The sequence below is a fragment of the Athene noctua genome, chromosome 14 (genome assembly GCF_965140245.1).
Source record: "Athene noctua chromosome 14, bAthNoc1.hap1.1, whole genome shotgun sequence".
Classification (NCBI taxonomy): Eukaryota; Metazoa; Chordata; class Aves; order Strigiformes; family Strigidae; genus Athene; species Athene noctua.
In genome coordinates, this window is record NC_134050.1 from 6103250 (window position 1) to 6116073 (window position 12824).

The 12824-nt window shown below is 39.2% G+C and overlaps 1 protein-coding gene across 4 annotated transcripts in view; it reads right to left on the bottom strand.

Moving 5' to 3' along the window:
- Positions 1 to 12824, bottom strand: part of ANO3 (anoctamin 3) — a 204668-nt gene that overhangs the window by 39654 nt on the left and 152190 nt on the right. For all 4 annotated transcript variants that reach the window (XM_074917955.1, XM_074917957.1, XM_074917956.1 and 1 more), the window contains 4 exons: positions 12395 to 12450; positions 9837 to 9958; positions 8486 to 8620; positions 1974 to 2070 (listed from right to left, as the gene is read on the bottom strand). In XM_074917955.1, the coding sequence (XP_074774056.1) occupies positions 1974 to 2070; positions 8486 to 8620; positions 9837 to 9958; positions 12395 to 12450 (410 nt within the window). The remainder of the gene's footprint in view (positions 1 to 1973; positions 2071 to 8485; positions 8621 to 9836; positions 9959 to 12394; positions 12451 to 12824) is intronic.

Consider the following 12824-nt stretch of genomic DNA (forward strand, 5'->3'; position numbering starts at 1 on the left):
TGCCATTTTCTTTTCCCAGAGAGCAGATCTGATGCCTTATTTTTAAATATGTTAGTTCCACTTATATCACTGCAGCGCTTCAGAAAGTACAAAGGAGCATTTGATTGGAAATCAGATTATAGTTTTCTAACATTACAGACTGTTTTCATTCAGTAATTTGGGTGCAAACACAGAGGAAGTGCTGACACATTTGGGCATGTGCTGCTCAACTTGAGCAACACGGTGGCAACCAGCAGGATCACAACCTCTGCTGGAAACCAGACGCTTCCTAGCAAGAGGGTAACAAGTGAAGCTGCAGTGAACTCCTCTTTAGAGACAATACGGTGAGTGAAGGCACTACAGTTATAACCTCAGAGTTATAAAAAGCCTCATGGAGCCTTTTTTTATCTTTTTCCTTCTACTTTTTTGCCACTGAAGTGGCCAGATGGTAATCCTATTCCTTCCCAAGGAGAAGTCTCTCCTCCCCCACTTGGGGGAGATCCAGAACAGACAAATCCTGAAAGGAGACAATTTTTCGTTGTTTCCTGTGTTCCAATCTAAGGTTGATCAGTTTTTCAGAGGAAAAGCATTGGCAGGAAAAGTTGGGAGCTTACATGAATTTCTGTGCTATTTGCAGACATCAGACTAGGGTGCCTGCAAAGATGGAACACGAGTGGTTACTGTTTGTCTTCCCGGGTTGTCATCTGAGTTTGTTTCAAGGGGACTGGTTTGAAAATACATAGATGGACCGTCACATTTCTTCTGCTGCAATGAATTACTCACAAGGTGATAAATGTGAAATTTGCATGATTTAAGCACACGGTGTCATAAGACACAAATCCTGCTTCTTATTAACTGGGGATGTTAAAATAACAGGACCTGAAGTTAAAGGGATGCCTTGTGGCTTGTCATCGTCGCATTTCTGAGATGGGCTGTATGGTTTGCATAATGTTATTTTAATTAAGAAAGATCTTAACTTCAGTGCACATCTTGAAAAAAGAGAAATGAATATAAAAAAGTTACAAAAAAATCTCATGGAGCCATTTTCTGCTATTGAGTTATAGCAGTATTTAAAAACAAAACTCAAGGTTTGCCTTAGGTACAAAATTTTCAATGGTATTTACTGCTGCTGTTGCAAAACACTTTTTTAGTTTTGGCATTATAAAACAGAAAACTAATTTTGTAAAATCTAAATAATTTCTATAAATGTTAAATGTTTTTACAATTTGCCTTTACAGATATTTGAAATGTTGATTTTTATTCAACACTGGTCCTATTGATATGAAATTTTGACATCTAATACAAAATTGATTTTCTCTTTCACGCTGCTGCAGTATCGTTGTAATGCTATGGCCCAGAGACAATCACATTTTATAAATACAGGCTTCTGAGCAAGATTTATCTTATGGGCTGAAGAATTCCAAGAAAATAAGCAAGGCTGTTTTTCCAGCATTATGAACATAGCACACATCAAACTATATTGCTCACTTGAAAACACTGCACATATAAAGAGGTACTTGTGATGATTTAAGTTTGAAGGATAGCTTCTTGTAGCAAAATATTTAGTTATGTAAAATCTTTGTATTAGTTTGACAGAGCAAAGTACATCACACGCACATTATGCTAGAGAATTCCTTTAGGACTAGCAGAAATTCAATTACAAAGTAAGCAAGAGAAACACAATAAGATGTTAATTATAGGGGAAAACAGGAAAAACCTTCCAAATTTTACTACTCAGGGGACTTTATTAGTTGATGAAAATAGTAAGGATTTAGGAAGGAAATGCTCACAGAAAGTAAAACAAATTTTAGAATCATTCCCGATCATTTCTGAGCATTCCCTTATTAGAAACATGAATTACAAAGGCTGAATAAAAACTCTGTAGAAAAACAACATGTTTTGCAGAAATCTTTGCTGAAACAAGGGCAGCCATTACACAATGAAAGTGGATCTTTAGACAAAAATTATCTTGATAGTAATAAGACAATAATTACCTTGGCATATATGCAGCTTTCATTCAGTTTTTGTAGCGTGCAATTGCGTTCACACATAGGGCACATAATGGTTTCATTTGCCTCGCAGATCTCTTTGCTTTAATATGAAACAGAAAAATAAAGGTTATAAAAGGGCTTTTATCATTCCTAAGGATTTCTGAGGGTATGCCATTTGTGGTTTCTGTTTGTTAAACAGTATGCCTACACCACAAAACTGGCTCAATCAAATAAATTAAAAGGGAACATTTGGCTTGAAAAGCCTAATCCCAAATCAGTAACCTGAAAACTACAGGCCCTACATCAGCATGCAGTATTTTTGCATAGTATAGTATACATACTTGTGAATATCCCATTCTCTCCCAAATATCACAAACAGAAGAAAAAACCATTGTTCACTCCCTTCCAACTGCGTATTTTTCAAAGCAACGTAGAAGATACCAAACATTTAAGAGGATGGACATCACTGGTGTAACTACACTGATTTCAACCAACTTGTCCCAGGTTACATCAGCTGAAGATCTGTTCCACAAGAGGATCACATGCATACTTAGATCAGTTGGGTCACATGTAAAAATCCACTGACAGGGATTTCTGGCAGTAGTATTTCAAGTTTTTGCATTTTTATTTCCTACAGAAGAACTTATGTATAAGGCTAATAAAAAAACACCTTTAATATCCTAGCTTTGGGGAAAAATATCTTCAAACCACCTTCTATTCCCTAAAGATCCTAAGATTCAGGAAGATGAAGTCACTGCCTTCAGTGCGACCATTCACATTCAAAATGTAGTACACAATTAAGTGTTTTGACAAAGGTAAAACAGAATTAACAGAAGTGTGAAAATGAATTTCACGGCAAAATTTTATTGAAGTGAGTAAGCTTCCCAAAGAACCTCAGCAATTGCACTGCCCTATCCTTTAGCCATGTTGACATGCTGAAATGATCCTATGACGCACCAGGAAAGCAGCAGTATAAACAAATGCCAGGAAATCTCTACTGATTTGTTTTAATAAACACTGTGCTTTCCTCCTCATAAAAGCTCAATTTACAGTTCTAATACTGCACGGAAGATTATGCTTATTTCCAAATGAGTGCATCCATTAAATCCTGTCTGACATAAAATAGAAATAAAAGATTCTGGTTGCCCAGATGTCACTTTTGTAATCTTCTGTCATACCTCACATAATATCAGAATCACTAATTCTCTGAAACCCTACAACATAATGTGAACCTGACAAAAGATATTGTTCTAAATAACCCTTAAGCCAGAAAAAGCATGGCCAGTCATTTCAGACTTACAGAGTAACAGGAATCTTATAGTGGGTCACATCAGACAATTTTCTTGCTTGCATTTCCATTCGAATGATTAAGCACAGAAAATCATATTTCAATAATATGTTATATTGGTTTGGCAATAATACAAACTGTTGTCAAATATAAGGTCAAATTGTACTGTACTTTGAATTGAAATTCAACATTATAAATGTTAGATTTTCTGTATTATGTATCTTGAGTTCAAATATTGATTTATTTTAATTAATATACGACAGGTCACAAAATCATACTGACGGGGATAGGCCACACGCGTTAGCACTACTCTGCAAAGGCAGTAACATTTGTTACACAAGTGTTTGTGACAGGTGCTATGTTAACTGTTACTGCAACTCAAATCTTCAGTATAACAGAGCAAAATAAGCTTCTTTGTACTGTCCTCACTTATATATCTGAAATCTGACTGCAGCACATGGTGCAAAGACACCTCAAGCGATGCTGTGTTCACACCCGGCCTTTCTGTTTGACTGACAACAAAGGGACAACTTACAACAGTGAGAATTAACGATGTGTATAAACCCATCAAAGCTAAACTCTTTAAAACCATCAGATTTATCTTTATATAGACTAATTAACATGGAATAGCTTGACATCTCACTTGTGAATAAAGACAGGAGGTAGATATGTCACATAATGTGCTGAAAGAAAATGAACCCAAATGAAGGGGCTGCTGTAGGACTATTTAAAGCTCTTCCATTTGACTACCATACTTCACTTTTCCCCCAGTTTAGCTCAGGGTGGGAAAATGGATCAAAATATATTTAAAAGTGTATGAAACAAGAAATACAAATTCATGTTCTGCGTTTTTGTTTCTGCATGTCTGAGCTCTGTGAATATAGTCCAAAACCTCTGGAAGCTACTATGGAGTTTCTTCAACAGAGATTCTCTTGATTTTTCTCTTGGTTACCTTCATCTCACATCTGAATCGTGCAATGAGCTGCCAAACCACAATCTCAGTACCCTGGTGGACCTCAGTGCCAGCTTCTGGCAACCACAGTATTACCAAGCTTTATTCCAAACCCACGCAAGAAAAAGAACATCCTCCAACATGCTTTCAGTAACACTGCCTTACGCATTTGTTTTGTGATAGGAAAGAAAAATGTCCCTAACTCTGTAGAATGGAGGAATTTCTCTTTCTAAACATTGCACGAGCATGCCTATTTCCTTATAATTTTGCCTAGTCCCTGAAATGACAGTGTGCCTGCAGGGTTTTTGCCCCTCATCTTATTTCTGCCTCCCTGTAACATACATTTGAATCGCTGAATGATTCAATCAGACCCGAAAGTTTATTGTTCCCCTAAAACCGTAACTGAGGAAGGGAGAGAGAGATTTTGACAAGGGGCAAAAGGCAGTGCGAGAGACACACTCACCCTGGGAAAGAAGTAAGGATACTACCAAAAGGGAGAAAATATGCTCCATTTCCAACTTGCTTGTGGCAGCCACAGATGAACTACAGAGAGCATCTTTCCTTTACACAGGGGGCAGAGACTGACAGACTCATGCCAGGCTGAGATGGGGTCCTGGCACAGGCTGATATATATATAGATACAGTTATATAGTATTTTTATATGTCTATAAAAAGAGCCACATTATATTATGACAAACCCTGAGCATGGAGCAGAGGCTGGCACTCATACAAGTCATAAACAAGACAAACTAGTTCTCAGGTGTGACATCGTTCTGCATAACCCTCGAATTATTGCTGCACAGAACCTACAGCTGGCATCGCAAGAGACATTTGGCTCTACGGCAACGTACGCTCGTGCATTTGCTTATTCCTTCTCTGCTGAAACTGTGCTGGACCTCAGAGGAAAAAGAAAAGGATGGATTTCTGCCTGCAGCCACTAGAGGGGGGCTCAGGGCAGCTCCCGATGCCCCAGAGGTGAAGGGACAGCACCGAGGAGAGCACGCTTCTGCAAAATTGATGTCATCGCTTGCTAAATTCAAATTTTGTGGTATACCAGACAGATGAAAAATAGTATTTTTGACAGAATTTATCACTCTATAAATCGACACTTCCTAACACCCACTGATTCCTAGTAACAGACGTTAGTTAACAGGGTGAAATTTGGTTCACGTGAAGTAGTGTTACACTGAATGATCCTGAATCTGGGGCAATGTGGCCATTATGACACTGTCATAATGCCCTGGCACTAGGCTTAAATTCCTAATTGCAACTGGGTTTCCTGAGCCTATATTTTGTCAGAATAACACACCCGACTGCTTCTTCCTGATGGCTGCTGAACATAGCATTTGCATACTGCAGTAGCTGCAGAGCTCAAAATCGGATATATTTTAAAACTGTTGTAGAGTTTATCTAGAAGGTTTTTTTTAAATGACTGCAGAAACACTAGACAAATAATCTCACAGTCCCAGAATACAGCAAGAATGAGAACATTTAGGCTGTGCAGTTTGTCTGCCTGCTAATGGATGACTCCTGTCTGCTCTAGGTGGGAGGTTTCTGTCTAACCCTCACTAACCCCTTCCAGGCTAACTAAGCAAATACGGCAAGGAGCAGAATCTGTTATCACTGGCCTTTAGAACTGTCTAAGTACACAAGGTGATACAGAAAACATCTACATACATTTCATCAGGTCAGTCACAATAAGCTTGAGTTAGTTAAGCTCTGTTCTTGAATCCACATCTCAGAGCAGGTATTACTAACTTGGGCTTCTGCATTATAGAATCACAGAATCATTAAGGCTGGAAAAGACCTTCAAGATTATCTGGTCCTACCATTAACGCAACACTGACCGTTCCCAACTCCCCCAGATCCCTCAGCGCTGGGTCAGCCCAACTCTTAAACCCCTCCAGGGATGGGGACTCCCCCCCTGCCCTGGGCAGCCCATTCCAACGCCCAACAGCCCCTTCTGCAAAGAAATACTTCCTCAGAGCCAGCCTGACCCTGCCCTGGGCAGCTTGAGGCCATTCCCTCGGGGCCTGTCGCTTGTTCCTTGGCTCCAGAGACTCATCCCCCTCTCTGCACCCTCCTGGCAGGGAGTTGCAGAGGGCCAGGAGGTCTCCCCTCAGCCTCCTCTTCTCCAGACTGAACCCCCCCAGTTCCCTCAGCCGCTCCCCAGCAGACCTGTGCTCCAGACCCTGCCCCAGCTCCGTTGCCCTTCTCTGGCCACGCTCGAGTCATTCAATGGCCTTTTTGGGGTGAGGGGCCCAAAACTGAACCCACTCAGCGAGGGGCGGCCTCACCAGTGCCGAGCCCAGGGCTCAGATCCCTTCCCTGTCCCTGCTGGCCACGCCAGTGCTGACACAAGCCAGGATGCCACTGGCCTCTTGGCCCCCTGGGCACACTGCTGGCTCCTGTTCAGCCGACTGTCGATCACCCCCCAGGTCCCTCTGACTGGCAGCTCTCCAGCCACTCCTCCCCAGGCCTGTAGCCCTGCTGGGGGTTGTTGTGGTCATTAACCCCCCCTCAGTATTTTGAAATCAACACTGGTTAATGTTCGCTCTAATAAATACATAAATACTCCCCTCCCCTTGGAAACATCTAGGGCTTAGATGGTGGATCACCTAACTTTCAGGCTCTTGCTTCTGGAATAGAGCGTGGAGCCCCTGAGGGGCACCGTGGTGCTCTGCGTAGCACAGCATGACACTGAGGCACCTCAGGGTGGGACCCAACATAGCCAGTCTCCACGGGAAGCAAACTAAAATCTGCATGTTCTACCTGCAGCTACTCAACAGCAGCCAAGGGAAAAAAACTTCGGACAGGAAAACATGAAAGCTAGCCTGCATGCCTGTGGTTTATACTCTGCAACTTCTGCAAGCAAGGTAACTGTGCCTCCCTCTTAAAACAGCTAAGCAGGAATTGTATCACCAAGTCTTCTAAGGAGAAACGTATGACATACACATATGGCATATAATAGCTTACAGTTTGAAAAAAACAGATTCTGAAAAATTCTGTTCCTTCTCTTGGGGAGTGTCAATGCCACATCTTCCTCTTCTGCAAGGAGTGCCTAATATATTAAGCTGTACCTTGATAATAGTAGATTATGAACCTTTCTTCCACCTTGTTGAAACTGTGCCATCGTACGTGTAAAGAAAACAAGATTCACAGTTAAACAGTGCTAGTCCCTGTGCTCTAAGAAAACGCTGATCCTCCACTTCACATTACGTTAATTGTTTCTGATGGACATTTATCATGCAAAACAATCCTAATACAGAGAACAATATCCTAAAGATAGCTTATTTTCCTGGCTGATACATTTATTGCATTTAATACAGTTTGAAGTTGTAAAGTCTCTCAGGAGTTTGCTGTACAAAAGCAAGCCTGAAAAGGCCTTAATTACAGCACTGCAGAATATAACGACTCACTGTCAAACAGAAGATAAAGACAATAACATAAAGAAAATGTAAAATAGTCCTTCTCAAAGCCCAAGAAAAAACACTCCCTATGAAACCTCACTCCAAGTATACTTACAGCCTAAGCATCCAAAGTGCCTGGAGGAACAGCTGCAATTGTAAGAGCACTGACACCTTTGTGTCTGATGGAACACCTTGTAAGAAGGGTGCATCCTCTAAAACAGTTCCTAAAAACACAGTCAGCACTTAACTCAAGCACCCTCATCACTATTTCTAAACTGACACAAACCCCTCTCAGAGCAAAATCACAACAGTGGGAAACGTGAAAACTAGGTTCATTTCATGAGGCTGTAATCTCCCTGAAGCTGGGTCTCCTGGCTGCAGTTTACGCTGACATAGTGAAGAATTTTGACAGACTCAAAGACTGACACTATTAACACTGGAAGAAAAAAAAAAGGCATCGACAAAAGTTGAAGTTTAGCAACTGTACTACACTCTGGAAGTTACAAGCAAGATGGAGGTGAAGAGGGAGTATGGCTGACTTTTCACCCGTTAGCCCCGACTAGAATGACAACCATTGCAGTACCCATGACATCAGAATCGATATTTGCTGTTTTACCTTGCAGGCAAAATAGGAATCCCTCCAGATGCAGTGGAAAGAGCACTTGCTGTGAACGGTATGCATCCAGCTTAATGCAAACCAGATATACAAAGCGGATACATTTGACTGAAGAACCTGGCATTTTATTTGGTTATTTTTATATGATTACCATATCTGGAAAGCATTTCTAAGTATAATAATGATCTCAGTTGTACCAGACTGTTCTTAATTTTCAACAGGCTATTATGTTTTTAAATGGGATTTTACCTTACTTGGCTGGAATCCATCGTAAATAATCCATAAAGGAAAACAAATAGCCCAACCAGGGCAGCAGGAATAAGCATTCCAGTATACCATCCCAACCAGGCAAAATACAGTCCAATTTTTTCACCAAAATATCGCCTACATGACAAAGAAACACATTGTTTAAAGTTAAAACTTATGGTGATCTCTATCTTCACAGTAGCAGAATAATTCTAATGAGCTACTACTCTTACATGTTTATGGTAAAATTATTGTCAGTTTACCAAAATGTTTCATTTCAGGCTAGCATAACGTTCTAGTAACATTGCAGACTTACCAGAACATGTATTTTATAAGGATATAACTAGAAGTGCTCTGTAATTTTCAAGTCCTTGCAATGACTAAATAGATGTACCAGTTTCAACATTATTAAATGTAGGACATCTTACTTGCACACACAGACATAAATAGAGACATACACACAGAGACACAAAAAATTTTTGGAAAGGTGTAAAAGCAGTTGGTATGACCTAAGTATATCATTATAATAAGCATTTATGATAGATAACCATGTAATAGGACATATTTAAAACTATTATCAAGTAAACAATGGACTGAAAACACGAGTTGAAGATTGAGCAATTTAATTATTCAAGACCTGGGTATCAGTTGCTAGAAGAAATGAAGTCGCAGTGATCAGAAAGTCAGTCAAGGATGATAGTACTTTATCAGCACAGAACTGTGCCGTGGCACATGCTTAGCTCCACAGACTTCAGTGGGCACAATGACTGGCTACGACTGTCAGGTCAGGAATAAAAACTGACCGTGAGGAAAAATGAATTATCGGTAATGGCAAAGATGAAGGAAGTACAAAAGTGAAACATCGTGAGTATTTAACTTCAACTACATATATTTCTCTGCTTCACATCTGGTAATCCATGACATTAATTATAAGATATATACAGAGAAGGTTACTTAAACCCACATAGAAACATAAGAATTAGGTTTCATTTTCACTCCCCTGGATCTGGTAACTGACTGCCGATGTGGGTAACAGTCTTTGCTCCCAAAGGTGCTCTCACAAGGGGCAAGTGTCTCTTATCAGCAGACCACGTCATGGGTTTGTCTGTTAAGTTTCAAACTGCAAATAGTCAGGCAGTGGCATCTATGTGCCTTTTACCAGCCTCACTTGAAACTAACAGCCCTGCACAAAAGACCACCCAAAAGAAGCAATTCAGAGAAATCCAGTCTTATCTGATAATATCGGATAGGTAAATGTTACTGGAAAGCACAAGGAATTTAGCAGCATGGTTAACGCACTGTTAACAGTTTGTTCTGTTTCACAGAAACAAGCTACTCTTCAAAGTACTAATACCTGATTAAATCAAGAGGTTGGTATTTGTACCACATTCCCCATCGTGCCCAACGCTCATATAAGAGGTGTCTGTGATTCTGAGCTCCGTGTGTTTTGATGGGATGTCTGCTTTTGTGGCTTCCCTGAAAAACACAAACAAGTAAAAAAGTACGTGACTAGGAACTATGGAAAGTACAGAAATTTCTGAGGTATTTTTGAATATAATTTTAAATGACACGTTCACTATTTTTTAGAAATAGGTCTCTTATTATGGACATCTCTGGGACATGTGATCTGGAGCTAACATGTAAACCTGACAGAAGAGATACGGTTACATATGCTTCCGAACTAGCCAGTTTCTCTCAGAATTAATGATAGAGCCATACTAGTCCAAGACTATAAAGAACTACTCAATTCTTTATATAGCTGGAAGTACAGTGTTTCTATTTCACTAATACATGCTTATTTCTATGCTTTCGCCTATTTCCATTTTTTAAAATTTTTTGACATGTTTGCGGTATCTTTTTTTTCCTCTACTATAAGTTTTCAGAAATTTCTGGTATGGCTGCTCAGTTTTCATCTCCTAGACATTTTCTATAACTTTATTTAACTCCTGTTTAGAAGTACTGAAAAACAGTCTTTCTGTGGTACGTATTTTCTGAGATGATGGAAACGACAGAACTGGCATTATTTTGAAGCTGCACAGGACTCTCAGAGGCATTAAAAGCAAAACACAAAATCAGTCTGACCCAAAAAGAGTATTTCCAGGCCGTACCTGACATTTACAGATGGTCTGATAGACTGAAAAATAATCTTTTGACTGTGCAACACAGAGATTTGCTAGAACCATCCTAAAGCAGAATACCTTGTATTTGTAATTTTATTCCAGTTCTGAAGCAGGACATCTCTCGCTGAAATTTTTCCCCACAAAAGACCCTACCATCTTTCACCAAAGAACTGCAAGTGAGCTAAATAATTTCTTGGGAGGACAGCAGAGTGCCTCAGAGGAGTACCTCAGAGTCAGCAATGGATTTTTGACTCTGGTAGATTAATGTAATTTAGCCATTTAGATTTTTGTAATTTATTTGAAATCTTGAGCATCCACAGCAAATAGAAGAACACTAGTTACTTGTTGCAGTTTGCTGAACCTCTGGTTTAAGAATCGGTTGAAAACAAAGCTAAACATAGCAAAGAGTCCAATTCTATTCATTTCTCATTACAGGCAGGAAAGCAAACCAAAAATGTCAACACAGAGAGTGACCTCTGCAACATCTAGGAACAGAACATCAACTTATTCTCAGTCACATGGATGAATGACTGCAGCGCACAAAGCACTACCCAGTATTCTATTTTTGTAATTTTTTTTTTTTCCCCCTCTCTGCTTCTTTCTGCATGGTTTATCCATAACAGAGTTCAAGTATCAGCATTCCCACTGGGACTGAATTTTCACTCTCATTTGCTCGTGTGATAAAGAAAAAAGAAAATAAAAATAAAAGAGACCGTTTAACCACTAGTCCTTAGCATCAGTCAAGCAGCAATTAAGGTAAGAGTGGCTTAAAAATATGACTTTATTATCCTTAATTTAAACTTCAAAATAGTATCTTATGCCCTAACAAAGGAATGCATACATAAAATGGATATGACAGCATGGTTTTGACAACCAGAGAAAGCTTCACAGTTTTTTCTGGTAGTTTGGCCAGCTTTCCCCTAAAGTCTGCAATGCACAGCTGAAGCATTAACAATGGTGTTCAATTATTTATCTAAAATACTCCTCCTCTATATTCCCAGTATTTAATTATTAATACCATGTAAAAAATTACTCTCAGCAATTTGTAAAGCACGGGCCAGTCCTTTGAAGCACAAGACCAAGTCACAATATTCAGTCTGAGCAACCACAGAGTTCCCAGCTGTAATTACCACGCTACCGATCAGCATTTGAAATGACTGAAGAGGTGTGGCTTACTTCTTTCTTTTCAGTACACAAAGATTGTCTGAAACCCTCTGAAGTCAAACACAAGTTTTTCATTTACTTCACGGATTTACAGTTTTCAGTAGACATTAACCTACTGAAAAAGATATTGTCAAGTAGAAGTTACCCAGAACTATTCAGAAAAGACTAAATGGGAAATAATTAACCGGTTTCCCTAACTGTGATCAAGTGCACAAGCTATTAGAAAAACAGAACATTTTGTAGGTGGCAGGCAAAAATAATTCAATACAACTAATTGGAACAATTTGAAACAACTGATATTCTCATTAAGAACTCCACAGGCATTGTCCGGTTCATAAAAATAAAAAAAGAATTATGATATTCTAGTTCAGAAAGAAAATGCTGCAGGAAGTTATTATAAATTTTTTCTCATGCAATGTATTAAAAGCCAATATTAAAGTAAGGGCTATAAATCAAAAAAGTCCCAACAGATTACATGGTGAAATTAAAAGTTTGCAGGACAAAATTAAACATAAAGTAGTACCCCAAAACACTTAATTTTTAATTAACATTTTAGATATTTAGATTAAATCTTAACATTTAAGATTTAATCTAAATACAAATACAAATACAAAATTAACCAGATCACCTCATGTGGTGGAAATGCTGCTTCATATGTTCCATTATTTAGTAATCTATTAATACCTGAAAAGAAAAAAAGCATTAGTTCTGATATCACTTTTTTATACACACTTAATTTCAAGCAGTGCAAATTTTCAAGTTACATATTGAGAATGTAACTTAATAATAGATGCTCGTGATGCTGCTAAACATGACAGCAATCAATAATTCCACCGATCCCTTGAGATTTCTGGCTCTGTCAAACCACAGCAACTTTCTGAGGGCCAACGTCTGCACCTTTTCTCTCAGGGTCTGGTGCTCGTGCCAGATCAAGTGTGAGAAGACAGTTACATTCATGTGGTGTTCATCAGAGCATATGATCCAGATTTTTTGGGTGACCAGATGATCTGACATACACAGAGAGTGGTACAGACAGACAATCCCTGAGGCAGCAAAAC